Raw genomic sequence first — 27,733 nt, 5'->3', positions numbered from 1 at the left:
GGAAGACTGCACAGCACTCAGGGCATCTCACAAGAGAGCAAGAAGGATGGTGCTGCCAGCTGCGCTGGACGAGACGATGGTGGCAGAGGGAGGAGGAAGGAGAAGGAGGAGAAGAAGAGGCAATTGAAGCGAATGATGAGGAGCTGTTTGGTGAGGAGAGCTGCAGCAGATGGAAGCTGATGTTGATTGCATCTGTTGAGAGGAAGAGGCAGACGAGGCAGAGGAGGATGAAGAAGAAGAGATTGAACCGATTTACAAGCCACGTCCACCAAAGGAAAAGAAACAAAGACAGAGGAGAATGAGGGAAGAGGAAGGTGAAGAAGAAGAAGAGGAGGGAGGAGGAGGAAGAAGAAGGAGAAGAAGAGGACGAGGAAGAAGAGCTTGAACGAGACTATGAGAAAGAGAACGAGATACGTGAAGAGCGGAGGAAGCAGCGACAGAAAGAGAAAGAAGAGCAAATGCAAAAAGCGAAGGAAGTGGAAGAGGCGAAGAAGAGGCAGAAGGCGCGGGAGCATCGGAGAGTGTGTTGGGTGACGCTGCAGATGAAGAAGAGAGAAGAAGAGACGCGAAAGGACTCGATTCTGATGATTGTGAAGAGAGAATTCAGAGAAATCGAAGAGGAGACAGAGAAGGAAAGCAAAGCAGCAATGAAAGTGATGGGGATTGATGCAGTGTCGATGGGGAAGAAAGAGAAGATGGCTGAGAAGAGGAAGAAGGAGAGGGAAAGAAAGTGGAAGAAGAAGGAGAAGGAAGTGGCAGCTGTTGGAGATGATGTTGTTGCTGCTTTGAGAGGAGAAGGGAAGAAGAGAAAGAGGAGGAGAAGGGGAGAAGGAGAAGAAGGGGAAGGAGAGGAAGAAGAAGGAGAAGAAGAGGAGGAAGGTGAAGAGCAGAATGAAGAAGAAGAAGAAGAAGGAAAAGAAGCAGAAGAGGACGAGCTGAATGGAGAAGAAGAAGAAAACGAAGAAGAGAAAGGGAATGAAGAAGGAGAAGAGGAAGAAGAAGGAGAAGGAGAGGAAAGTGTTGATACTTCTGTCATTTCTGATCCGAAGCTGTTCAACTGGCCTGTTCATGAGATGCTTGTGGAGAGCGATCGATGGCTGTTCCCACTGGAAAGAGCAGACGAGGTGGCAAAGGCGAAAAGGACAGCATCTGCAATGATGACATCTCATATTGGAAACTCTGCTGCTTCTTCTGCTTCTGCTTCTGCTTCTGCTTCTGCTTCTGCTTCTGCTTCTGCTTCTGCTTCTGCTTCTGCTTCTGCTTCTGCCTCTGCCTCTGCCTCTTCTTCAGCTTCGTCTTCTCTTCTATCTTCATCAAGACATCTTTCTTCAGTACATTCAGAATCTGCCTCATCCTCCTCCTCCTCATCATCATCCTTCCATGACCCCTTCGATCTCTCTTCCCTCGAGCCTCTTCTCTCCTTCTATGCTCCTCGAAAGGGTATTTCTGATCCAACCACAGATGGCACTCCAACCACAGCACAGGTGATGAACTACGAAGCTGTCTCTGGATCAGCTGCAGTTGTAGCTGTGGATTTCCCTCAGAAGGGCAAAGAGGGAGAGATCAAAGAAAAAGGGAAGGAAAAAGAAGGAGAGAGGAAAATGGTGGGTCAGATTCAATCATCAACATCATCTTCTTCTTCCTCATTGTCATCATCATCTTCTTCAATGCCACCAATTCGTTTATCTTCTCCATCTTCTGCATCTCGTTCACTTCTTGCCTCCCAATCCATTCGTCGTCCATCATCTCCTTCTTCTCCTTCTTCTACCAGTCGTGCAATCACTCAGCCACTTTATTCAACATTCCAGTCATCATCCACTTCATCTGGCACTTCTGTCTCTTGCTCATTCACTCCTTCACATTCATCTTCATTTTCATCACAATCATCATCTTCCTCTTCTTCTCTTCTTCTTCTCTTTCTCTTCTTGATGCTCCTCCGCTCCCACCCAAGCACCCCCTCCCTCCTCCTCTCGTCAATCCTCGTCCAAAGCATCTCCTCCGCCTCTCTTCTTCTCATTCTCCCTCTGAACTTCTATCACAACTGGCCACATCTGTCCAGGACTCTCTGCCTCTTCCCCCAGCCTATCCACTCCCTCCCTCCGCTGCCTCTTCCTTCACTCCCCTCACTTCCTCCATCTCTCTCCACTCTCTTTCTCAACCACCTCTCTGCCCTTCTCCTTTGGATCCCATCAACCGCATCCCTCTCCTCTCCTCTTTAACTGTGCCACTGATGCCTCCACAGCTGCTGTTCCCTCTTCCCAGAGACAGATGGGCGAATCCTCACACTGGAGCACCACTTCCTCCACATCCAACAGGAAACAGAGTGGATGTGAGTGAAGTGGAAGAGCTGAAGGAGAAGAAGAGGAAGATGGAAGAATGGGAAAGGAGGCATCAAAGTGAGATGGAGGAGTATGAGGATGCGTTTGTGATTGAAGACTATGAGGAAGAGATAGAAGTAAAGGAGAAGGTTGTGAAGGAGAAAGCGAAAAGGGCTGAAGAAGAGGGTGAAAATGGTGCTGAACAAGATGAGGCAAATGAGAAAGGAGAGGAAGATGAGAATGCTCCGATGCCATTGAACAGAGAAGGAGAGGAAGAAGAAGGAAATGGAGAAGAAGGTGAAGAGGAAGGAAGAATGAACGAAGGAGAAGCAGAGGAAGAAGGCAATGAAAACGAGGAAGGCGAAGCTGAAGAGGGAGAAGAAGAAGGAAAAGGAGAGGATGAAGAGCCAGAGGAAGAATACATCACAGTGATGAAGACAGTCAAAAGACAGCGTCTTCTCCATAAAAACCCGCCAAGAGAGCCAACTCCATTCAACGAGCTGAAGGAGAGATGGAGCAAGATGGTGGATGTGTTCAAGACAGACAAGGAAATTGAGAAGGAGCAGGCAGAGCAGAAGAAGAGGAAAGAGAAACAAAGAGAAGATTTGAGGCTGATGATTGCATTGGCTGAGAGGAGGCAGCAGGCAGCACCGTCGGCTGTGCTGGAAAGAAGAATTGGGCGTCTGCAAAAGCAGCTGAGGCAGTTGGAGAGGGAGATGAAGAGGGAAGCAACAGACGACTCGAAGGAGGAAGTGAATGAGATGGCGAGTTATTTCACAAGGAGATCAGAAGAAGGCGAAAGAGAGGCTGAGGAAGGGAGATGCAAGTGAATGGCCACTGGACAGAAGCTGAGCTGAATGTGGTGGAGACAGAAGAGGAGAAAGCGGACTGGGAGAAGCGGCTGGTCAGTGTGGAGTTCGTGAATCACATTCCACCAACAGACAATTCTCTTGATGAAAGTGCTGTGCTGGACTCTGTGAGCGAAGTGGCACGCACACACCTGGGGGACTGCAGGTGCATCCATTCTACAGACACTTCTGCCCAGTCCATTGGGCGCTCCACAGACACGACAAGAGAGGAGGAGGAGAAAGAGGAGGAGGAATTGAGCATCCGAAGCTGGTGAGGGGAAGCCTGCAGAACGCAGTGGGGTATCGTGGGTACATCTTCCTTTTGTCGTCGAGAAGAAGAGCGCGATTGTTCGTGGCCAATCCACGCAGATTTTTGAGGGTTGGCCCGCCGCTTCCAGAAGACTGCCCAGATGAGCCGGTGGAGAAAGGGAAGGATGGAAATGCAGATGAGGAAGAAGAGGATGAAGATATCAATGCAACAGATGGGAATGGCTCTGCAGGGTTGGAAGCAAATGATGATGAGGAAGAAGAGGAAGAGGAGGAGGAAGGAGCAGAGAATGAAAGAGAAGAAGGAATGGCCGGTGGAGAAGGAGAGATGAACGAAGGAGAGAATGAAGGAGCAGACGGCGCTGAAGGTGCAGATGGTTCAGCTAATCTTTCAAATGGCTTATCAATCAACAAAAAGAAAGAGAAAGAAGCAGTTCCTCTGCCACCAGTGAGCATACCACTGAGTAAAACTCCTGTTGAGAAGAGCGGTCTTCGTGTTGTTGTTGTTGGGCCACCCTTGTCAGGAAAATCGACTGTGGCGCATGTTCTGTCACGAGTACTCAATCTGCGTGTGATTGATGTGGAAGACCTGCCTCCAACCACATCGAAGCAGATTGCACTGGATGAGGCGAAGGAGATTGTGAGCGGGGGATCTATTTCAGCAGACACATTGGCTGCGCATATTGCAGAGTCCTGTCGTGCTGCTGATCCAACACCAGATGAAGAAGGAGAAGGAGAAGGAGAAGGAGACAAAAGTGTGGAAGAGGAAAAGAAGAAATCAACTGGAAAAGAACAAAAAGAGAAGCAAACAGAAATGCATCTAACAGCACTGTATACACCGCCTGATCCATATGCACTGGCAGCGAAAGCAGCAGAAGCGGCAAAGGCAACAGCAGCTGCGTTACTTTCTGAAGTGACAGCTACCTCGCAAAAGGGGAAGAAAGGGAAGAAAGGCAGTGAGAAGGAGAAGAGTGGAGCAAGTGGAAGCAAAAATGATGGAGACAAGAAAGGGAAAAAGAAAGAAGACTCCAAAACAGCCGGAAAGAAGAGCACAAAAGACGAAAAGAAAGGAAAAGGCTCCAACCAAAAGGGGAAGAAAGACACATCCAACAGCGATGCCACAGTCGAAGGAGAAAGTAGCGCAGATGCAGAGATAGAGCCGATGCCGTATGCTGCAAGTCTGCCCTTTGCGAAGGGAGACTATCGTGGGTGGGTGCTCGACGGCTTCCCCGCGACGAAAGAGCAGGCAGCAGCGCTGCTGCGGTGTGGAGTGCAGCCAGATGTGGTTGTGGTGCTTGGGGCAAGTGATACGGATGAAGCACCGGCGGAGGCAGTGCAGGAGATCCAGCTGTCACTGAGGGCAGCACGAGTGGTGGAGGCAGTGAGGAAGGAAGGGATGGGGAGAAGGGGAAGCTTTGAGGGAGAAAGAGGAGATGAAGATGAGTGGAGCGAAGAGATGGGTGTGCACCCAGCAATTGTGGGGAGAATGGGGCTGTTCAAAAAGGAGAGTGCAAAAGTGCTGCATCTGCTGTCGAAGGAAGATGCAGAATATGCCAATGCTGCAGAAGACGATGAAAATGAGGAGGAGAACGAAGAAGGAGAAGGAGAAGGAGAAGGAGAAGACGGAGATGGTGATGAAGCTGACAATGATAACACCGATCTAAACAGAACCACTTCCAAAACGAAATCCAAAGGCAAACCACTTCCAATCCCCGACTGTTTCGCCCGCATTGTGAAAGTGCCATATACTCTTCCAATGCATCTGTCACACGGGAGAGTGCTGCAATCTGTGTGTCCTGTGTTCCCCAGAGCAGAAAGGATGGAAAGCTACGACGATGTGCTGCCCACACAGCGCGTCTTTGGCTGGTCGCGGCACTTCTGCCCAGTCACATTCAAGGAAGAGAATGCGCTGGTGGTGGGGGACAGCCAATTCTGCTGCATCTACCGCAGCCACGTCTACTTGTTTGCAGGGGCGGAGCAGCAGGCGCGATTTATGGATGCTCCTTTCTATTATGCCGAAGGGGGACCAGGTTGTGTGCCTCCTCTGAGATGCGTGGTGGTTGGGTCGCACGGCGCAGGGAAGACAACAGCAGCGGAGATGATAGCGAAGCAGTGTGGTGTGCGGGTGATTGGGAGGAAAGAGGTGATGATGTGGAAGAAAGAAGAGGAGATGCAGCAGAAACGAGCAGCAGAGCTGGCGGCGGCTGGAATGAAAGCGGAGAATTTGGCGAAGAAAGAGGCAAGGCTGGCGAAGAAAGAATACAAACGTGTTGAAGAGGAAAGGAAGAAAGAGGCAGCAGAAGCAGCCAGATTGGCGTCTGGTTCGAAGGCGGGTCTGTCAGAAAAGGACAGAAAGAAGAAGAAGCCGAAGGTGGACTACGAGAAAGAGGAGGATGAGGAGAAGGAGAAAGATGCAGAGGAAGAAGGAGCAGAGGAGGAGGAGGAGGAAGGCAGAGACGAGAATGATGAGAACAGCTTTGACATGGAAGAAGGAGAAGAAGGCGAAGAACGCACAGCAGAGGAAGAAGGAGAGGAAGCAGAGGCAGATATTCCAGTGTTCCCGCTCCTCATCTCTCGTCTGAAGGCGCTGAAAGGGTTTGTGCTGGATGGCTTCCCAACAACCGCCGAAGACTGCGAGGTGCTGCTGAAGGAAGGGCTGTGCCCAGAAGTGGTGCTGCAGTTGACACTGAGCGAAAGTGACTGCACGAAAAGGATGATTGACGTGGCAGCAATCAAAAAGAAAGCAAGCGAAATGAAAAGAATGAGAGATCTGAAGAAGCTGGCGCAGCTGCAGAAGAGAGCAGCGAAACGGGCAGCAAAGGAAGAGAAGATGAAGGAGATGATGAAAAAGAAGAAGAGAAGGAGGAAGAGAAGCGACGAGGAAGAAGAAGAGGAAGAGGAAGAGGAAGACAACGAGGCGAATGCAGATGCAGAGGAGGAGGAAGAAGAAGAAGAACCGTTTGACTTGAAAGCAGAAGTGCAGAAGATGATCGAAGAAGCCAAAGAGAAAGCGTCTGAGAAGCACCGACGGTCTGAAGAAGTCGCTTCTGCCATCATTTCTGCCTTTGCCGAGTGGCGTGTGCCTGTGCGAAGTGTACCTGCCTCGCGGATGGCGCCTGTTGTCGAGGGATACATCAGAGCTGCCCTCCGCACCCACCTCAGCCCTTCTGAAGCAATGGAGGCAGACGCACCTGTGACACGCTCCCGCTTCTGGACGCTTCCTGGATCGCATCCAAAAGACGGTGCGAGGCAGAGCCTGCTGCTTCATGCGTATTCTGTTCCCCCGCCGATGGCTGTGCACTTCCTGGCTACACAAACACGGCAGCTGTCGCATCTCTTCAGCGGGGCGTGTCCTGTGTGTGCAGCAGAGAATCCAGATGCTCCACCTCCTGCTCCGCTCATCCCGTCTGCGCTGACGATGCCTGATTCTCTTCCGTTCTGCGCGCTTCTGCCGTCGTCTGTGGCGTTGCCAGAGGAAGAAGGAGAAGAAGAGGCATTGGCTGATGCACAACTGACGGTTGAGCGGAAGAAGAGGAAGCTGGGGCAGATCTGCAAGCACCTCGGAATGGAGTTCTGCGGACGCTCTTCCATTCCAAAAGTCGGCGGGTTTATTGATCCACCGGAGTCAACAGCTATCAACCCTGCACAGTTTGCTTCATCTAAACAGGCTGCTTCATCATCTTCTTCTGTTTATTCTTCTCTTCTGTCTGGTCAATCTACTCAACAATCATCAATAACTTCTTCTTCATTCACTTCACAATCATCCAAAGACAAATTCGATCCTCTTCTCGAAGCTTCTTCCTTGCCTTGCTTTGCGTGTGTGGGGCACACGATGTTTGTGCTGTGTTCACACGGCCATCGCTCTGAGTTCCTTTCTCACCCTGCTCGATTTGTGCTCCCTTCAATGCTTCCCTCTGCCTCATCCACACAGCCAGATGCTGAACTAATCAGAAAGACCACAACCACTCTTTCATCTGGGCAGTTGTCAAATTCTTCATTCTCCCCTTCGTCTTCTCCCTCTGTGCCTCGTCTTCCATTGGGCACATCCCCCACATTAGCTCCTCGAATAGCTGTGTTGGGTGCTCCGTTGGCAGGCAAGACAACAATAGCGAGCGGACTGTCACTTGCCCTGCACACACCCCGTGCCACCATCACAGACGCGGTGTCTGCTGCAGTCAACAGCTCCATCCGTGTGTCCTCATCCACATCCATCTCTCGGAGGGTGAATGCATGTCTTGCCATGGGTCAGTCGCTGGACGATGAGCTTCTGGTGGACTGTCTGCAGCACTACCTCTCTAAGGCACACTTTGCTCATCATGGATGGATACTCGATGGATTCCCTACAACTGTCACACAGGCAAGGCTGATGGAAGGGAAGAGGTTGTTGCCAGAGTGTGTGATGTTTGTGGATGTGACGTTTGAGGAGGCCAAGAAGAGGCTGAAGAGAGACAGAGAACAGAAAAGAAGAGATCTCTTTGAAGAGATGCGAATGCAACAGAAGCAACAGCAACAACAGCAGAAAAGAAGCAGACCAAAACCTGCGTTGACAGCTGGCAATGGAAATAACAAAGGAATGGGCAGTGTCAAAGCACAACCAACAGAAGATGAGCTGCGAGGCAAGCTGGCTGCAAAACGAGAGCTGGTGATTCCACGTGAAGAGCAGATTGAGTCTCTCCCTCTTTTGGACGATGCGATGCTGGAGATGTCATTCAACACACACAACATCCACCACACAGGTCTTGTGCACTTCTTCCTCACAGCGCGGTGGGACGGCAGTGCGCAGATCAACGTGGTGCAGCTGGCGAGAGAAGAGGAAGACACGCCCCTTGTCGCAGGGAGAGAGCACAGCAAGTGGCGCCAGCTGACAAAGGCCATCGCGACTGCCCGGCGCTCCTGCCGCTGTATGGCCTCGTTTGCTGCGTGTGTCGCGCTGAGAAGGCCGGCGAGGGTGAGAGGGGTGCCTCTGCTGCCAGACTTCGTGTCCACACGCACCAGCCAGCTGCTGTCGTACTGCCCAGTCGAGCTGGTTGATAGGAATGTTCTGCTCAATTGTGCGGACTCTGCCTCAGTGGGATCTCGTTTTGCGCTGTTTTTGTCGGGAAAAGTGTATTCACTTGCTTCGAAGAGAAATGTTGCGGTGTTTGAGGCAGATCCAAAAAGATACATAACAGCCACGCTCCCAAGCAATCTTCCCTTCCGCTGGCAGCAGGCAGAGCTAAGAGCAGGGCAGAAGCTGAAGGATGTGTCATCGAAAGTGGCGTGTGGTGGGTTCTGTAGTGTCACTTTGTATGAGTTCTACGAAGCAGAGAAGAACAAAAAGACGCTTGGTTCAAGTGATGGCTATGCTAAAAACAGTCAGAATGGAGATAACAATTCACAGGACAAAGAAAACGGGCTTGTGAGAGGGCGGCCTGAATATGGTGCGATGTATGGCGGGCAGCTGTTCTACTTTGCGTCGGCTGAGCAGATGCAGAAGTTCCTCAGAAAGCCCTGGGTGTATTCACAGACACAGCTGCCGAAGAGACTGCCTCCACCAGACATGCCTATCAAGCTGGAGGATCTGTCACCACATGGGTATCTTGAACAGACACTGGGGAAATCGGTTTGATTCTCAATAATTTATTTTATTTATTAACTTAAAATTCTTTTAATAATTTGTATCTTTTAATTTAGATTATTGATGCACTGATTAAAGTTAGCGAACTTCGACCACTTATTCCTTATCGTAATCCAGTTGAAAGTGCTTTGCTGTACTGTGCATTGCACGTCAAAGGTTTGTTTTTTAAAAAGAATTTAAATTTGATTAATAATTTTATTTTTTTTTCCATTCATATTTCAGCGAATAATCCAAATGCTTCCCGTGCAGCAAAAGAAGAAGCACAAAAGCAGTTTAAAGAATTTGAACAATATGCAACGTTATTGGACCAAATTGTTGAGCACGGGCAAGGTGAGGGAAGAGGAGAAATGTTCGACAAATTGGCTGTTGACGATCTTAAAAGATTCAAAGAATGAAAATAATCCTTTCCTTTCATCTTCATATTACATATGCTATTTTTTTCATTCACTTCCTCTTTTATTGTTTCATTTCATCTCATTCAAAAATTTTCTCTTTAATTGTGTTATTTATGTTTATTTTTTTATTTGATGATCATTTAGATCGACCCACATTATTGCAATTATTTGTTTCTTTTCCTCCTGCTGCTTGAACCAATCACCCTTGTAATTTATCAAGCATGGACCAAAGGAAACGTCTTGCAATTGGAGTTGATGTCGGATCGACAACAGTGAAAATTGTCTGCTTAGATGAAAATAACAATCTTATCTTTTCTCGGTACGAGAGACATCTTGCAGATATAAAGACAGCAGTTCGGAAACTTTTTGAAGAGACAAATACAGAGATTTTCCATTTTGATGATTCCGACTCGAAAGGTTTCATTTATTGAATACAATTTACTTTTTATAATTCTTTGCGTGTGTTTTTTTAGAGAAAAAATATTTCGATGAAATTTCAATTGGAATATCTGGAAGCGGTGGAATGGGACTTGCAAACGCTCTAAAGTTACCGTTTACACAAGAAGTATGAAAAAATTTTAAAAATAAATGGAAATAAAGTTTCTTGATAAAAAATAACATTTACAAAATCTTAAAGGTTTTGGCGTGCACAAAAGCTATAAAGACATTTTTAGGGCAAGTTGATGTTGCAATTGAACTTGGGGGAGAAGATGGAAAAATCACATATTTTGGGCAGCACGGAGAAACTGAGCAAAGAATGAATGGGTTATGCGCTGGAGGAACTGGTTCATTCATTGATCAGATGGTATCCGTTCTTCGTCTTGAAGAGGAAGGTGGAGCTTTAAAGCTTAATGAACTCGCATCAAAGCACAAGACGATTTATCCAATTGCATCTCGGTGTGGCGTCTTTGCCAAAACAGATATTCAAGCGTTATTGAATGATGGAGCTTCGAAAGAAGATATTTCAGCATCTGTGTTGCATGCCGTTGTGATGCAAACAATCACAGGGTTGGCTTGTGGAAGAGCCATCAAAGGCAAAGTTGCTTATCTTGGTGGTCCACTCACTTTCCTTTCTGAATTGCGAGAGCGGTTTTCAGATGCTCTCAATCTCGACAGAGAAAAAGACGTTGTCTTTCCCAAAAATTCTTTGTTCTTTGTTGCAATGGGTGCTGCTATTACTGCGCGTGAGGCAGCAGAGGAACAGAAACAGGACATGTTCCGTGAAGCGTCAAGTGAAGCGAAACAAACAGATAAAGACATGACTCCAAAAGAGCCAGTCATTCCAACAGTAAACGAGGAACAAAAGGCATGCGGTTGTTCGTGCTCATCATCATCTGATTCCAAATGCTCATGTTCAGCTTCGTCTTCATCTGCATCATCATCTGAAGCACCTCTCTTAACTCCCTTCGAACACATCCAAAAATGGTCTCATTTGTATCAGTGCATTACACAATCACTTGAAATTCCCTCTGAAAATCCGCGTCTGCCTCCTCTTTTTGCTGACGAGGCAGAATACAAGGCATTCACAGAGAGGCACAGCAGATGCAAAGCGGCTCGTATGTCTTTGGAAGATTATCTGAAGAAGAATGCATCAGTTGTGAGGGTTGTGGATGAGCATTCAGAACAGTCGGAATCAAAGAAAAGTGAAGACAAAAAGGAAGAAGAAGGAGAAAAAGCAAAAGAAAAAGAAAAAGAAAGCATCACTCCAGTCGCACCTGTGTATGTGGGGATAGATGTTGGGTCAACCACCACAAAAGTGGTTGTGATTGGCAGAGAAGCGCAGATTCTGTGGAATGACTACGGCAGCAACAAAGGGATGCCTCTTCAGTCGTGTATGCGCTCCATCAGCAGACTGTATGAATCACTCAAACAGGCTGAGGAGAATGTGAAGGCAGAAATGGAACAAAAAGTTCAAAAAGAAAACAAACAAGAAGAAGGATCCAATGATGATGATTCAAAATATCCAAAATTCTTGATCTGCTCGTCAGGTGTGACAGGATATGGAGAAGCACTCGTGAGAACAGCACTGCGAGTTGACGAAGGCGAAGTCGAAACAGTCGCACATTTTCGAGCAGCAAGGCATTTCGTGCCGCGTGTGGACTTTCTGCTGGACATCGGTGGGCAGGACATGAAGTGCCTGTTCATTGAGGACGGGATGATCGACCGGATTGTGCTGAACGAGGCGTGCTCGTCGGGCTGTGGCTCTTTTCTGGAGAACTTTGCAACGTCAATGGGAGTGACTGTTGCGCAGTTTGCGAAGATGGGGCTGGAGTCGCGCACACCTGTGGACTTGGGCTCAAGATGCACGGTGTTTATGAACAGCCGGGTGAAGCAGGTACAGAAGGAGGGAGCCACACTCACTGACATCTCAGCAGGGCTTGCTCTGTCGATTGTGAAGAACGCGCTGTTCAAAGTGGTACGTATCAAGAACACATCTGAATTGGGAGCGAATGTGGTGGTACAAGGGGGCACTTTCTTCAACGATGCTGTCCTCAGATCGTTTGAGATAGTGATTGGGAGGAATGTGGTGAGGCCAGACATTGCTGGGCTTATGGGAGCATTTGGCATGGCGCTGATTGCACGAGATAATCACAATTCAAGAATGATGAAAGGGGAAGGGGTGGATATTGCTTCTGCCTCTTCTTCTTCTTCTTCTAACATTGTTTCTCCCAAGCTCTTCAGCTCTACTCTTCTCCCTTCTCATCTTCTCTCCTCGTTCTCCTCTACCGTCACCACGCAGCGCTGTGGTGGGTGTCTCAACAACTGTCTCCTCACCATCAACCACTTCTCTGATGGCAGACAGCATGTGTCAGGAAATAGATGCGAAAGAGGAGCAGAGCGGGCAAAGGGAGCAGAAGAGAAGCAGCAGCAGAAGGGCACAGAGAAGAAAAGCGAAGGAGAAAGGGTGGGTGATGATGTGCGTGTGTCTGACATCCCCAATCTGCACCAGTACAAGAACAAGCGCCTTTTCTCTCACTACATCCCCCTCCCGCCAAACAAAGCGACGCGAGGTGTGATGGGCATCCCGCGTGTGCTGAACATGTTTGACGAGTTTCCCTTCTGGTTCACTCTTCTGACAGACCTGGGCGTGCGTGTGGTGGTCAGCGGGGTTTCGTCACCTGCTCTGTACAAATCAGGTGCAGACAGCATCCCCTCGGACACAATGTGCTACCCAGCCAAGCTCATCCACGGCCATGTGCTCGATCTGGTCAACAGGCACCGCTGCAAACGCATCTTCTACCCGTCGGTGCTGTTCACCCGCGCAACTGACAAGGAGTCCACGAATATCTCGCACTGCCCCATCGTTGGGACATACCCAGAAATTATGCAGAAGAATCTTGACTTGCCAGAAGGAGTGGTGTGCCTCTCGCCATTTCTGCCTGTATTCTCAGAGGAAGACATGATTGACAGATTCATGGAGCATGTGGTGCCTGTGCTTAATACACCTTATCCATCATCTTCCTCTTCCTCTGCTTCTGCTTCTTCATCTTCTTCCTCTGCTTCTTCTTCAAATTCTTCTCTTCCTCTCCCACCTCCAGTGACCCGCAGTGAAGTTAAGAAAGCGCTCACCCACGCCTACGAAGAGTGGGACCGCTTCCGCCAGGACATGATCCTCGAAGGCGCGCGCGCCCTCTCCTTTGTGGAAGAGCATCCTTCTATCCACGCTGTAGTGTTAGCAGGGCGCCCGTATCATGTCGACCCTGAGGTGTCACACGGAATGGCTGAGCTGTTCACTTCACTTGGGTGTGCTGTCTTGACTGAAGATTCCGTGGCACCGCTGGGGCAGACAACACTGCAAAGGCCGATGAGAGTGTTAGACCCAGTCTTCTTCCACACACGTCTGTATCACTCTGCCTCGTTTGTTGCGAAGCACCCGAACAGACGCATCCATCTGGTGCAGATGGTGTCGTTTGGGTGTGGGCAGGACGCAATCACGACGGATCAAGTGAGTGAGATTATGCTGGCGTATGGAAAGCCTTATACGCAGATTAAGATAGATGAGATTTCGAACTTGGGGGCAGCAAGGATAAGGGTGAGGTCGCTGCTGGCGGCGGTGAATGAGAGGGAGATGATGGATGCGAAGAACAAGAAGGAGCAGGAGAAAGGGATGGAGAAGATGGGAAAGATAGAAGGAGGAAGTAAAGAATCTACAACTTCAGAGAATAAACCAGAAGTTAATAAAGACAAATCAAAGAAGACAGAGAAAACAGAAAAGAAAGAGAAGAAAGACAAAAAAGACAAAAAAGAAACCTCTTCAATCATTTCTTCTCTGATGGCAGCACCAGCAGCCCCGCCTGATCAATTAGCAGCTCCCACATTTCCGAAGAGTCTGTTTGAGACGCCTGCGCCGTTCACTGTTGAGTCAACATTTCCAGATGAACTTGTTTTAATGGAGGAATGCTACAACATGCAGCGGTATCTGAACAAAGACGGAAGCAAAAGAAAACTCACGAAGGAAGAGGAGAAGAAGGAGAAGAAACTGAAGGAGGAGGAAGAGGAGGAGAAGAAGAGGGTGAGGAAAGTGGTGGAGAATGCAGAAAAGGAAGAGAAAAAGGCGTTTGAGGAGCTGGCGAAGCAGAAGGAGAAGATAAGGAAAGATGCGATGGCACAAAAGAAAGAAGAAGGAAAAGGGAAGAATGAAAAGAAGAGTGAAAATGCAAAAACAGAAAATATTTCTGCTTCTGCTTCATCATCGTCATCATCATCATCTTCTTCTTCTTCTTCTTCAACAGAATCAGCTTCAACAACTGAACAATCTGTTGACGGAAATACTAAAGTGTTCACGTTCAAAGGATTTGAATGGCTGAAACGACCAATTGAGACACAAACATCATCTTCTTCTTCTTCTTCTGATCCTTCCACGTTCATCATCACTCCATATGTAGCTTCACCCTCATCCTCTCTTTCTCCTTCTTCTTCATCTGAATCTCTTTCTCTCTCTCTTTCTCTTCCCCTCAGCAGCGACATCGAATCTCTTGACAGCTGCACCGCAGATCGCTGCAAAGCCTGTTTTGCAAACGAGACCTGCCCCTCATTCATTCCTGACCCCAACACCCCCACTCCCACCCCTTCCCCCTCTGCCTCACCCTCTGGCCTTACCCCTGCTCAGCTGCAGAAGCGGAAGAATGCGCTCAAAAGGAAAGATCCCCGCTCGCAGCATCTTGGCCCGTATGGCTACCCACACAGCGGCTCTGAGCTGTTTGTGACTCCACTCTACACAAAAGCGATGATGCAGCACCACACTTTGCTCTGCCCAACAATGTCCCCTTATTCGAACCCGTTCATTGTCACTGTGCTGAGAAGGAGAGGCCACGTAACGTTCATTCCAGAGGCCACACCTCCTTCTTGGCTACCTGCAGGCAATAGAGAAGTGCTCTGCAGATACACCGTGCCTGTCGGCTCCCCCGCAGATGTCTATGAGACCTCTCTTTCTCTGCTCCACAACGACCTCTGCATCCCCGCCCACCTCTTCCTGGGTGTGTTTCTGCATGCCCTGTTTGCACCCAACCACCCACGCATCTTCGACCCTTCACGTGCTGTTCTGATGCTCACTCAGACAGGCTCTGCGTGCCGCGCCCCGAACTATCTCTCGTGTCTGAGGAGGGCACTGAGGGACATGGGGTATCCACGCATTCCAGTTGTGCCATTGACAACGGTTGACAAGTTTGATGGTCATCACCCAGCACTGGAGATGTCGGTGGGGATATACAGAGACGCGGCTTTTGTGTTTGTGATGGGCGATCTGCTGCAGAGGCTGCTGCTTAGAACACGTCCGTATGAGGCAGAGAAGGATTCAGCGAACAAGCTGTGTGTGGAGATGATGGAGAAGGGGAGAACATGGCTGGCGAAGGAGACATCCTTCAGTGCATTCACAAAGTGGGCGAAGGAAGCAATCACCCGCTTTGAGCAGTTGCCATTGCTGGATGTGCCGAGAAAGCCAAGGGTAGGCATTGTGGGTGAGATTGGGGTGCAGCTGAGGCCTTCTCTCAACAACTATCTGATCGATCAGCTGGAGATGAGCGGGGCAGAGGCGGTGTGCTTGGGAATGATCGATTTTGTGGGGTATTGTGCAATGGACGAGGTGTCTTTGCACAAACTGCTGAGAAAAGCGCTTCCGAAGCAGCTGGTCTCGAAGTTTGCGCTGTGGTATATTTCTTCGCTTCTGGAGCCGATTCGGGAGATGCTGCACAAGTCGAAGAGATTTGACCATTTTTCAAAAGCCGAAGAGCTGGTTGATCTTGTGTCACCTCATTGCTCCCCGTTGATGGTGTGGGGCGAAGGATGGCTGCTGGTGGCAGAGATGGTGGAGATGATCACAATGATGGACTGTCCGAACATTCTTGTCCTGCAGCCGTGGGGCTGCTTGCCCAATCACATCACAGGGAGAGGGTTCATCAAGTATCTGAGGGGCAGATATCCGGGTGTGAATATTGTGCCGATTGATTTCGACACCTCGGCGTCGGAAGTGAATCAGGCGAACAGAATCACCCTGATGCTGTCAGTTGCGAAGGATGCGCTGAAGAAGAAGAGGAAGATGGAGAAAGAGAAAGAAGGGGAAAAAGATGGAATGGAGAAGAAAAAAGATGTTGAACAATCTGAAGCTTCTTCTTCTTCCTCTTCTTCTTCCTCTTCAAATGATCAAATTCCAAGCAATAAAGAAGTAAAAGAAACTCAATCAGAAGCAAAAGTTTCATCAGAAAAGAGTGAGATAGAGTATGAGAACAGGCTGACAGACAAAGAGTGGGAGGCAGAAGTGCAAAGGAAGATATCAGCTGACAAGACATCCGATGAGGAATATGCAGATGATGGAAGATGTGCTTTTGGATTGAATGCTCCTGCTTCAACAGATTCTTCTTCTTGTTCTTCTTCAACTTCTTCTTCTTCTTCTACTCAATCTTCATCATCTCCGATTGAATCAACCACACAAGAGTCATCAGAACCAGAAAAAGAAGAAAAAGAAGGAGAAGAAGGAGATAAAGAAGAAGCAACATCTTCTTCCAAATTGAATGAAGAGGCATCGCCATTGATGGAGTCGCAAATGCCTTCTCCTTCGCCTGCTTCTTCTGCCTCACCCACTTCAGCATCATCATCAATGAGTGAGCATCAGATGGAAAAGGAGAGAAGAAAAGAAGAGGAGGAGAAAGAGAAAGAAAAGAAAGAAGAAGAGAAAGAAGAAAAGGAAGATAAGAAAGAGGAGGAAAAGGAAGAGAAACAAGAAGAAGAGAAAGAAAATGAAAAAGAAGAAGAAGAAAAGAATGAAAGCCAAAAAGAAGAAGAGAAAGAAGCAGAAGCAGTGTCTGTTGAGCAAATTCTGCCAATCAGTGACAAAGACAGAACTGAAAGTTCTGAAACATCAGTTGCTCCAACAGCAAGTGAAAACAACGAGAATGGAGAAGAAATGGGAAAGAGCAATGAAATTCAGCCAGAAGGTGAAAAGAAAGATTATCAGATTGAGGCAAAGGAGGAAGAAAAATCTGAAGTTGGTGAAGAAGAGGGGAAAAGAGAATCAATGGTTTCATCTCCTCGCTCTGAAACGGATTAGTCTTCTTTATTGTATCTTCTTCTTTTTCTTCTTTAAGGAATTTTCAGCACAACTCTTTCTGGTTTGAAAACTGAGTAACTTATTATATTCATCCTCCAGCGCCTCATTTCACTCATTTTTATAAATGATTATAGTTAATTATTGATTAATTTAATATTATTTTATGCGGACACCTCATATTTTTGATAGTTATCATAACTATGTAAATTGGATTCATTTCGTTTTAAAATAAAAATTGCATTTATTTTTTTGCATTTTTAGCTTTTTTGATATCTGATATATTTTGTAATGGTTAGACTTCAAATCTTTATTGCATTTTTCTTCTAATTAAATGGAAATTGTTGATGAAGCATTTGAAATCGAGAAAGAATCTATTGTTTATCGCCTTTCTATAACCGCTACAACCACTTCGCTGACTATCTTTGTGGAAAAAGTTGATTCTGAGGATAATTGGAAAGGTTCTTTTGCTCCAAAAGGTTTATTATTTTCTCACTCATATTGGATTGAAATCTTTTTTGTATTTCATATTTGCTGATTAACGTTAGAGGTGGAAGAAATTTCCTTAAATGCAGGAAGCACAAAAAAATATCATGTGTTCGTGAAAATGCTTCAGAGTGCTTTGCAACAGACAGATAGTTCTTTAAGCATTGACTTACTCACTCACACTGATCTTCAGGAACTTCAAATGAAAAAGTCAAAATCTTCAGCTCCTCCAAAACCGCCTCCAACAAAGTCACTTTTCTTGATTCTTTCTTACTCGACGGAATATGACAGGTTAACATTTTATTTTCGGAATAATTATTCACGTTTCTTTCTTTTCCTGATTGAAGAGTTCATTATGTACTTTGCCTTGCTTTTGAAGGAAAGCAAACAGAAGAATCAATGGCTTTGACTGTTAAACAGTTAAAATCAGAACTTCAAGCAATGCATCAGCAAATGTCTTCTGTTAGCAAAATAAAAAGAGAAAATGCTGAACTTAAAAAGAGAGTGAAAGAAATGGAAAGCGAGCTTGCAAAATCTCACTCACAAGTTGCTCGACAAGAAAAGGAAATGAAAGAGATTTTGTCAAAAAGAAAGAATGACGACTCAAGAAAGTTGAGGCAAAGATGCGCAGATTTAGAAATGCAAGTTGTGGAGTTAGAGAAAAGTGAACGAGAGGCACAAAAGCAGCTTCTCAAAACAAGGCTGGAATTGAAAGAGACACAAAAACAAGTTACTGATTTATCCAGACGGTTGAAGTTTGAATTGCTTTTTTTTTCTGTTTTTTGAAAAATAAACTTTCGCCCTACGGTTCATTGAATTGTGTTTTTGTTAATAATTGCTTGTTCTTGTTTATTTCGCATGTTCATTCAGAATTTCCGTCACTCCATCATCTCATCGTTCATTTTCTGCATCTCCATCTCAGCGCCGGCCCCTCACACCTCGCAGTCGAAGTTCTCCTTATTCCTCGTTTTCCATTTCAACCCCACACAACTCTGCTCCTTCTTCAGCTGCTTCTCGTTCTCGTCGTTTTCAGACACCTCCTCCGCCCAGGCTCCTTCCATCATCAAGATCTCCTTCTCCTTCTGCATTTCATCGATCATCTTCTTCTGCTTCTGCAAAACGCTCTTTCACTTCACGAAACTCTCAGCTTAGCACTGTTCCTTCATCCATTTCTCAAACAAGACGTCGCTCTTCATCAATTTCTATCTCTCCTTCTCCTTCTCGTGCTCCAAAATCTGCTACAAAGCGTTCTCAAAGAGTTGGGTCAGTATCTCCATCACCTTCTGAACAACAAAGAAGAAGACTATCTGTTGGAAGGTTTGAAAGATAATGAGTAAATACATTGAATTTATTTATTTATTTATTTTTGTTCTTTGTTCATTTATGCTTCTAGTTCCAGAGGTCGAAGCTCGTCTCCTCGTCCTTTATCGACACTTTCTGCGCATCCAACTCCTTCAAACAAGGCAACATCAAACCGCTTGAAAGAGAGTCCAGCTAAAACAACTCCATCACGTTCGACACGTGACCGTAGTAGCAATACACCAAAAACAAAGAATTCTTCTCGTTTTGCAAGAGAAGCATCGCCAGCATCTCAAACAGAAAGAAGCATCAGAAGCACAAAAAGCATAAATAGTGAAAGAAAGAAAAGAGAATCATTGCCTCAGCAAATATCGCCTCGTGCTTTGTCTCCATCTCCTCAATCGGATGACAGGAAAACAAAAAGAACAATTTCATCTCGACGCAATACTTCAATCAGTGAAAGCGAAGATGAATCGGAACTTAGTGATTTCGAAAAGAGAAAGAAGAAGCAGACAGAAGTTGAGGAACGAGTGAGAAGACGATTGAGAGAAAGCGAAAGAGAGAGACTTTTAAAGGACAGAAGCAGAGCAAAAGGAAGATCGACTTCAACAAGTTCAATCAGAAGTGGCGAAGCTGAAGGAGATGAAGATGAGTATTCACATCATTCTGTAAAGTTGAGTGAAAGACGAAGAAAGAAGCATTCCTTCAATGAAGATGAAGAGAATGAAGAAGAGAATGGAGATGAAGAAGATTACGATTATAATAATGCAAGAGAAAAGCCAGTTTATCGGAGCGAAAGTGGAAGAAGCAGAAACGAAAGGAAAGACAAAAGAAAAGAAGAAGAAGAAGATGATGATGATGGTTATGAAACTGACGATAATGAAGAAGATCTTTCGGACTTTGAAAGAGAGAGAAGAGAAAAAACCACATCTCGCAGCAAAAGACAGCAAGACAGCAAGAAGAGGAAAGAGAAAGAGAAAAGAGAAGCGGAAAAGTTGAAGCGATTGGAAGAAGGATGGAAAGGGGTGGACGATCCTGTTGAAGAACCTGCAAAAGATAAAGAGACCCAAAAACAGAAAAGCGAAAATAGTATGCACAGTTCTATTTGAACAATTCATCAATAATTATTTATGTCGCATTTTTTTTAAAAAAATACCAAATTGAATATTCTCAGGATCCCCAGTGAAGAAGAGCGCCCAAAATACATTGGAGTATGCATCAGTTGTTTATTTTCTCATAATGAAAATTTTATTTTTAATTTTTATATTTCTCGTATCAAGGGATATTGACATGCGAGTTAATGCGCTTCACAAATTACTTGAAAAATGCAAATCTTCTAAAGTAAGTGTTTGATTGTGTTGAATATTGAATTTTATTTATTCTGTGTTGAATTGTTATTTGTTGACTTTTTATGTTCTGTTGAACTTTTGATTAACCATTTCAAAATTAAAATCACTTCGTATTCACTTCTGCTGCTGATTGTTTTCTTTTTGATGGTTGTTTGGAATTTATTTTCTTATTTTGTTTTCACCGTCTTATTTTTCGTTTTTAAAGTGAAGTGAATTTTGAAGTGAAATTGAGAAAATAGGGAAATGATTAAATCTTTTCATGAAGTTAAATAAATACAGAAGACGCAAAACTTTCAAAGAGAGAAAAGAAATGAGCCCATTTCATGATGGTCCAAGCACAGCATCGATCATCCCCGACAGCTGAAGCAGTTCGTTCTGAAGTGCAACCTCAGCATTCACCACAATCCGCAGCTTGACCAGTGCTTCATCAAGCACCACGCTGAGTCCAGCCATCTGCTGACACTCGTCCACAACAATAGCAGCAGCTTCCATCAGCGATGATGAGATTGATACAGGCTGCTGCTGATTCAGTGATGTCAGCAAGGAAACGGCAATCTCATCCTTTTTCTTGCTTCCCGAAATGCTTTCTTTTTTGCCTTCTCCTTTTTTATCAATTCCAGTCGGTTGTGATTCATCACTGCCTTCAGCGTCTCCTTCATCTGCCAGCTGAGTCTCCATCACTCCAATCGCATCAAGGACAATGGCCTCATCATCTCCTTTTCCTCTGTTCTGCAGACTTCTCCTCTTCTTCAGACTTGCTGCAGTCATCCGCTTTCCCACCAGGTTTCTGCTCAGCCACTCCACAATCGGTGCCATTGAAGCAGGATCTCTTCCATGAAGTGCTTTCCGAAGTGCCCCTCGTCTGCTCAGCTCTGCAAACATCATCTCTGCCAGCCCAGGTGCAGGCGACGAGATGGCTGTGTCCAACGCCTCGTGATGTCTGAAGTTCCTCAGCAGGTTCTCTGCCAGTGATAGATGGTGATGTCCCCTCCCAAAGATCGATGCGCCATGTGGCGTAGCGCTGGCTCCAGAAGGACGCAGTCGTCTGTCAGACATGTCGGGAATGACTGTGATGGCATCGCTGGAAACTGTAGGCTTCTTTTGTGATTGCCTTGAAAGAAAAGATTTTCCTGATGGTGTTGATGCTCCTGATGATGCAGATGTCGAAGATTGTGCTTTTTCTTCACCAAAAGCAGAATCCTGTTCCATCGATCGCATCATTGCTGTCCACGAGTCAATTGGCTTTCCATCGGCATCCCTTTCTTGTCTCTTCCTCTTCTCTCCCATGCCAATTACTGCTCCTTCCTCATCTCCCAAGTCTTCAAGTTCCATTGCCTTTCGCGGCTCCAAGAGACGTTTGCTAATTTCTGTGCGTGAATCGGATCCTTTGCGCTTCATCACTGCAACCCCTCCCTCTGCAAAGCCAAACACAACTGATTTTTCGTCGCTGCTGCGGGCAGCGCAGACGATGGATCCGCGGATCATCACAGGCTTCGTGGAATTGGGATATGAAGAAGCTGGTGCTGCGATCAGAGGAGAAGCTATTGACGCAGTGACTTGCATTGTTTCGAGGGAATGGATCTTCATTATTCCGTCCAGGCTGACGCTGCACAGACGAAATGGTGAGCCAGCAAATACTTCCTCCAGTGTGTGCATTTTCAGGTGCGGTGGAAGGATACCAGAGCAAAGTGCATCTGGAGACAAAGGAGGAAGATTTTGTACAGCTTTATCTGCTGGCAGTGAGCGACTTCTGCTCATCAGCATAAGAGAAGTGATTGTCTTGTTGTGAGACTTGGCAGTTTTGATGACGCGAGGTGGAGAAGAAAGCAAATCCCATATGTTGATTTTATTTTTCGCTATGAAAAATGAAAAGAATTATTTTATTAAAATGTGAAAAGAAAATGAAAATGAAAATGAAATTATCAAACCTGTCGAAGCAAGCATTGTCCCACCTGGCAAAAAACAAATTGACTCCACGGGATCTTTGTGATCCAGTTGGCACAAAGGCTCTCCTGAATCGATTTCTCTCAAATTCCACAGGCAAATTTTGCGATCATAGCTTGCTGTTGCAATAATATGTGCACATGAAGGATTGCAAGCAATACTTTTGATATAATCTGAGTGAGCTTCTGCTGATCCAAGAATCATAAAAGTTTCTGAATTGAAAATTTTAATGATTCCATCATCTCCCCCTGATATCATTTTCTTCTTGTCCTCAGTGAAAACAACAACTCTGCAAGGTCCTTCGTGTGCCTTTATTTTATGTAGCAATTTTCGAGTTGATGCATTATAAACCAATAGCATCCCTGTATCCGTTCCAACAACAATTATTTTTCCATCTGGACGATAAACTGCGCAACGAGGAAGTGCATTTTTTAGATTCAAAGAAAACACATTCTCCATTGAACTGATGTCTATCACATCCACGCTACTAGCTGATACAGAGAGAATCAAATCGTTATGTGCTTTATTAAAAGAAAGTGAAATTGGAGGAGAATTAGTTTTTTTCACAGCAGACACCCCCAAGCTTGTCCAAAAACTAGCCTCACTTAAAACTGGATTTGGTTGTTTAACCTGATAAGGAGGCACAAGCTTTGGAAAAGCTGACATATTCCTAAAAGAAATAAAACAAAAAGTATGGAACAAGATAAATAAACTACATGACCATCCTAATTCCTTTTTATTTTACATATTACAATAAACAAAGTAGAAAAAAATCATTATTGATCGTAATTAGTGTAATCGTTTCTCACAATGATGTTTCTTTGTTTCTTGTTTTACATCTTAAATGCTCGTTCAATAGAGGTTTTAAAAAGTTGCTTTTGTAAGTAATATTTATGCGTACACTTTTCAGTTGAAACAAACAATTTGGGCAACCCCAAAACATGGATATCATCATATTATTGAAATGGACTTGGTACTATCTCCATATGATGCTGAAAAGGAACACGTATGTACACTCATATCCGCATAAGTCTTCTAGATTATTTACTTATTCAAAATTTAACAATTAGTGTCAAATTGTGGCACACGAAATTTTTGACCATCAATTTTATCTTAATCCATATGAACTAAATGTATGAATAATTTATAATAAAAACTATTTAATATAATTTATATTATGTATGATATTCAAGACGCTTCATGAACAAAAAGGAAAACCTAAACGATATTTTGATCCTTCAATTTTTCCAGAAATGGAACATGTTCATTTGAAAAACGATTCCCAGATTGTATCTCTTCTCTCAGTTTTTAATGTTACAAAACAAACAGTAGAAAAAAAGAATTTTGAGTTTGAATTATATTTATGAAGCATTTCTCGGTTTATATTCATTTTTTCCACTTAGAACATTTATCTATCATTCGGAGCTGCCAATTCACATCAGATATCAGAATTCTAAAGAATGCAATGACGTCGTTCGTCCATATGAGCCCATAATTTTAACGCCATACCCTTTATTCTATTCACGATGCACATCTGTGAAGAATGCCCTTGATGATTCATCATTTGAAGAAGGGGTGACACTTCAATCTCTTCTCCCTTCAAATTCTTCGTTCTTCACATTTAAAAAGGACACTTCAAAATATTACTTACAGCACAGCGAAGCAGCTGCATTATCTGATCTTCTTCAATCAAAAGGATGGAAAATTCTGGAGGATAACAACGTTAAGCTGAGCGGAGTGAAAGAATCTGAAAGGTCTTCGTCATTTTATCCAACAACTACACTTCGCCTGCCGGTTGGAGATGTCAGCGACATGAAAACGGTATCATTCATGACCATTGCAACTCTTTTTGTTTCAGTGGTCGTTGTTCTCTTCCTTTTGTTTGATCGATCACACGTCTAATTCTTTTCACTTCACTTCAAATAAAGCATTCAAAATTACAAGGTTATCTCATTATTTCGCGTGAAATGAACAAACAGAAAAGTACATGTTGTGAAAAATATCAATTAAAGTTTAAAAATCGATTGTCAAAAACGCAAAGAAGATGAAGACCGACATATATATGAATGAATGATTGATAGCGAGGTTATATTAAAGAATGACAAAGGATAAGAATGATAAGTGAAAAACTTAGAATGTCTCTATTCATCACGGATTCAGCTCAGCGTTGAGCCTTAAGTAAGCATCCTCATACAGTTCATCTTCTGGCGCCAGATCACATGCTAGAAACAGCAGGTTTTGCAAAAAATCAATGAGCATATAATAATTATTATTATTTGAATCGATAAACCCAAAATCAAAGTTTTTGTTGACATATATTTGAAAAAAATTAGTTTCGTTACCTTTTTCGTAGCTTTTCAAAGCTTCTTCTTTATTCCCAAGATTATAATAAGCTATTCCTAGAAGATAATGGAGCAGCGAATCATTAGGCTTACTTTGGAGAATGGATGTTAGTTCGTTAACAGCCTCCTGTTTGACAGAAAATATCGCAATCAAAAAAAAAGTATGCGCAAATGCATTGATTATAATTCACAGTTATTATATACACGCATATTTCCAGACATACAAAGCAAGTCACATCGAGAATTTTCGGATTTTAAAAAAATAAAATATTTTTATTCAAAAATCAAAGTTACAAATTTGCATGCCTGATATTCCCCGATTGCCGAATTGAGATAGAGAGACGCTCTTCTCGCCAGTATCAGCATATTATTTGGCTCTAATTCAACTGCCCGGTTGAGAATCGCCAGTGCCTAATTAGAACAATTGAAACACACAATTAACATCGATCACACAGAAGGCAAAAAACAAGAAGGATTTCTATGTTATACATCTTTGCTAGCTGATCAAACCTCGAGGCACTTAGATTTTTTAATCGCCTTTGCCTGCTCGTCCTCTTTCGCGTCGGACTCCTCGTCCTCGTCCTTGTGCTCGGTGGGATCGGCTTTCGTGTTGTCGAGGATGGAAGACGCCAGGCGGTACAGGATCGCCGCTGAGTTCGGGTGGATCGTCGCTGCCTGTCTGAAGTATGCCTCTGCGTTGCCCCCTCTGAGTGTCAGGTGATACACAGCGCCCAGTCCAAACAGCACGCGGGGGGACATCGGATCGAGCAGGCGCGCCTGGCGGTACAGCGCAATCGCCAGGGGGAAATTCCCGTCTTCACTGCATTCGTGTGCCGCGAGGAGGAAAGGGTACATCCGCGTTGGGTAGAGCGAGCACGCCCGCTGCAGGCAGAGAAGCCCCTTGCGCCGCTGGTCGGTGATCAGGTAGTAGTTCGCACAGGCTATCAGGGTTTCGTACCCGTCGGGGTTTTCCTCAGCCAACTTGAGTGGGGGGGAAAAAAAGGTAATGAGAAGAGGGGATGAGGCAAAGAGTTTGGAGAAATGGGTAAGAAAATTTGTTTTTGCAATACAATTAAAAATAAACAGTGTTTTGTAATAAAAATGGAAAAATAAATTAATAGAATTAAATAATATAAAACAGAATGTCAATTTAAATTGGTTAAAAAAAAAGAAAGTTTCGAAAATAAAAATGAAAAATCAAATTCAAAAAATGAATAAAAAATAAGAAATTTTATGTATGCAAATGAAGTTGAATAAGCGTACAAGAGTTGAAAGAGTGGAGAGCGTCAAAGAATGGCCAAGCTCAAACAATGTTGAGCTGAACACTTCAAGTCCTTCCTTGTGGTGCGGTGCAACCTCCATCTGACATGTAAATGCGACATTCGCCTTTTTTCAAAAAAAATATAATAGAATTATCAATTTAAATTTAATAATGGGGATATTTCATTTGAAAGATTGGTCGTGTGCTTCAAAGTCTCGGTTCGATAAAAGCTCTGCAAACCTTCAAAAACTGCCCCATTTCATAGTAAGTCCGGCCGTATTGCTCGAGCACCCAGCCATTTGATGTGTTCGAGACGATCTCCATCGCTTCTTCGGATGACTGGCTGGACACTTTTTGAATGTCTTCAGCGCTGATAGGAGTGGCATACGGCGCATCAATAGGAAGAGATTCGGTACTTAGGATTTGTGGCTGCTGGATCTGCGTATTCTGTGGAGGCGGTGCTTGCTCTTCTGGAATTGGTTGTGGTGGGGAAGACGAAGGAGGCGGAGATGGAGTTGGAGCCAAAGGAGCAGCGGGTGCCTTTGGAACGGCAGTTGGACTATTAGGACTGATGTCTTCTTCCATTGTATTTGACTCCGTCAGAGACCGTGGTTGTGGCAATGCCCTTAATCGATCAGCAGTTGTGGATTCCGTAAGTTCTTTGAGTTCCTGACTTTCGTTTGCTGATTCCGAAGCGGAAGTAGACGATTCAGATGCCTTGCCTTCAAGTTCCTTTGTATCCCGTTTTTGAGAAAAGAATTTTGCAACTTCAGATAAACACACTAATACAGCACTCAAATGATATCTATTGATTTCGATAAATAATTTATATTTATATAAATGAAAATATACTTTTTAATAAAGTATCAAACGTTATCATATGCCATTTTGCATTTGCCATTTGTATTAAAATTGGAGTGAAATCAAAGCGTGTGGTATATCCCTCGTCAAGAAACAATTGGTTGGTGAACACTTTTTCTGGACTAACGTCGCAAACTCCTACGGAGCAAAGTTCTTCATACGCACAAAAATTGAATGGATCTAAGGAAAGGCACCTACGAAAGCAATCTCCAGCGTCTTTGTATCTTCCTCGCCCCCTAGGAAAAATTAACAAGATTACAAATACAAAATGTTATAACAAATGCAAACTTAAAACTTTTTCCAAGAAAAAATAGTGTAGGTGCATCCAAATACATGATATATGGAGATGGAATTTCAGAATCTTCAAAGCATTGAATTACGTCGTCATATTGCTCAAGCTGATAATAAGCACTTGCTAGTATTTTGATATATGGTAATTCTTTCTTTTCTTTAAGAAGAGAAATTGCTGAATCGTAGCGTCCAGCATCCAAAAGCGTTTTTCCAAGAATGAACAATGAATTGCTGCTATTAAACTTCGAATGGATGCATTCTGCATAAAGCACAGCATTTTTGTACAATTTATGCTCAATACAGTATTTTATATAATCAATAGTCCTCATTTACTGGATGATATTCGAATTGAATATTTTATATTGGGATTATTGAGTAGTTTATAATTTTGATTTTTGACTGACTATTAAAGCAATTTATCGCTTCAACTGCACAAATACTCATCTCATTGAAGTTTTTACATGAAAATATGTGAGATTCATTTTTTATCGCTGATCAATTAGATAAAAAAAGTATTTAAAAAAAATCAATCTTTGTTTTGTACTCTATGAATATACTAATGTACAGAATCAAAAATTTTTCATTTGATACTTTGGAATGAAAGCTCTTGCATACTCAATTGTATGGAAAATTCAATTTTTTTTTTTAACATTATAGAAAATATTTTTATAGAGATTTTTATTGTGCAATAAATACAGTTCCAATATTGAATATTCAAAAACAGAGAACTTATAAATTAAATAATATAATTTTGTGCTTTCAATAATAAAAAAATATTTTTCTTTGAACTGGTTATTGGTTGAGCGTCGGAAAGTGCTTTGAGTCAACTTTTTGATGGGACTATTTCGCTCACACTCTATACAAAATAACTGTCGATCTGTCCAAAAATGATGTTGATCATACCGTTTGATTGAA

General features: G+C 44.2%; 6 protein-coding genes across 6 annotated transcripts; 4 read left to right on the top strand and 2 right to left on the bottom strand.

Moving 5' to 3' along the window:
* Positions 1–458: 458 nt before the first annotated feature.
* Positions 459–9,555, top strand: MONOS_18099 (putative adenylate kinase 9; the record flags this gene model as incomplete). The annotated part of the gene is made up of 6 exons (XM_067871083.1): positions 459–1,604; positions 2,060–3,086; positions 3,164–3,332; positions 3,383–9,035; positions 9,107–9,206; positions 9,273–9,555. The coding sequence occupies 6 exons, from the start codon at positions 459–461 to the stop codon at positions 9,443–9,445; spliced, it is 8,268 nt and encodes a 2,755-aa protein (XP_067721675.1). The 3' UTR covers positions 9,446–9,555.
* Positions 9,556–9,666: 111 nt separating this feature from the next.
* On the top strand, positions 9,667–17,223 carry MONOS_1914 (putative CoA-substrate-specific enzyme activase; the record flags this gene model as incomplete). Its single annotated transcript, XM_067871796.1, has 3 exons — positions 9,667–9,862; positions 9,919–10,010; positions 10,083–17,223. The coding sequence occupies 3 exons, from the start codon at positions 9,667–9,669 to the stop codon at positions 16,986–16,988; spliced, it is 7,194 nt and encodes a 2,397-aa protein (XP_067721674.1). The 3' UTR covers positions 16,989–17,223.
* A 96-nt stretch (positions 17,224–17,319) lies between these two features.
* Positions 17,320–20,123, top strand: MONOS_1913 (putative protein required for templated centriole assembly; the record flags this gene model as incomplete). The annotated part of the gene is made up of 7 exons (XM_067871795.1): positions 17,320–17,464; positions 17,534–17,762; positions 17,819–18,226; positions 18,342–18,788; positions 18,865–19,859; positions 19,945–19,981; positions 20,051–20,123. The coding sequence occupies 7 exons, from the start codon at positions 17,320–17,322 to the stop codon at positions 20,121–20,123; spliced, it is 2,334 nt and encodes a 777-aa protein (XP_067721673.1).
* A 154-nt stretch (positions 20,124–20,277) lies between these two features.
* Positions 20,278–22,755, bottom strand: MONOS_1912 (putative U3 small nucleolar RNA-associated protein 15-like protein). Its single transcript, XM_067871794.1, has 2 exons — positions 22,048–22,755; positions 20,278–21,975 (listed from the first exon to the last, which is right to left on the bottom strand). Exons 1-2 carry the CDS (start codon positions 22,727–22,729, stop codon positions 20,441–20,443), a joined length of 2,217 nt encoding a protein of 738 aa, XP_067721672.1. The 5' UTR covers positions 22,730–22,755; the 3' UTR covers positions 20,278–20,440.
* Positions 22,756–22,859: 104 nt separating this feature from the next.
* MONOS_1911 (putative PIG-X / PBN1) lies at positions 22,860–24,008 on the top strand. The gene is made up of 5 exons (XM_067871793.1): positions 22,860–22,924; positions 22,974–23,069; positions 23,134–23,196; positions 23,257–23,411; positions 23,467–24,008. Exons 1-5 carry the CDS (start codon positions 22,874–22,876, stop codon positions 23,963–23,965), a joined length of 864 nt encoding a protein of 287 aa, XP_067721671.1. The 5' UTR covers positions 22,860–22,873; the 3' UTR covers positions 23,966–24,008.
* MONOS_1909 (putative anaphase-promoting complex subunit 3) lies at positions 24,001–27,147 on the bottom strand (the record flags this gene model as incomplete). The annotated part of the gene is made up of 8 exons (XM_067871791.1): positions 24,001–24,285; positions 24,406–24,532; positions 24,712–24,816; positions 24,916–25,386; positions 25,669–25,791; positions 25,907–26,471; positions 26,539–26,763; positions 26,816–27,147. The coding sequence occupies 8 exons, from the start codon at positions 27,145–27,147 to the stop codon at positions 24,212–24,214; spliced, it is 2,022 nt and encodes a 673-aa protein (XP_067721670.1). The 3' UTR covers positions 24,001–24,211.
* Between the last annotated feature and the right edge of the window lie 586 nt (positions 27,148–27,733).

The sequence above is a fragment of the Monocercomonoides exilis genome (genome assembly GCF_001643675.1).
Source record: "Monocercomonoides exilis strain PA203 chromosome Unknown scaffold46-794033, whole genome shotgun sequence".
NCBI lineage: Eukaryota > Preaxostyla > Oxymonadida > Polymastigidae > Monocercomonoides > Monocercomonoides exilis.
This window is presented reverse-complemented; position numbering and strand designations above follow the sequence as displayed.

What these genes read in the sequence shown, in the direction of transcription:
- MONOS_1912 (XM_067871794.1), bottom strand. Translation starts at nt 22,729, where the DNA reads ATGTCAGCTTTTCCAAAGCTTGTGCCTCCTTATCAGGTTAAACAACCA. An exon ending in GACAATGCTTGCTTCGACAG is followed by an intron (nt 21,976 to 22,047) that starts GTTTGATAATTT and finishes CATTTTTCATAG; the next exon opens with CGAAAAATAAAATCAACATA.
- MONOS_1911 (XM_067871793.1), top strand. Translation starts at nt 22,874, where the DNA reads ATGATGTTTCTTTGTTTCTTGTTTTACATCTTAAATGCTCGTTCAATA. An exon ending in TTAATCCATATGAACTAAAT is followed by an intron (nt 23,197 to 23,256) that starts GTATGAATAATT and finishes ATGATATTCAAG; the next exon opens with ACGCTTCATGAACAAAAAGG. An exon ending in GTAGAAAAAAAGAATTTTGA is followed by an intron (nt 23,412 to 23,466) that starts GTTTGAATTATA and finishes TTTTCCACTTAG; the next exon opens with AACATTTATCTATCATTCGG.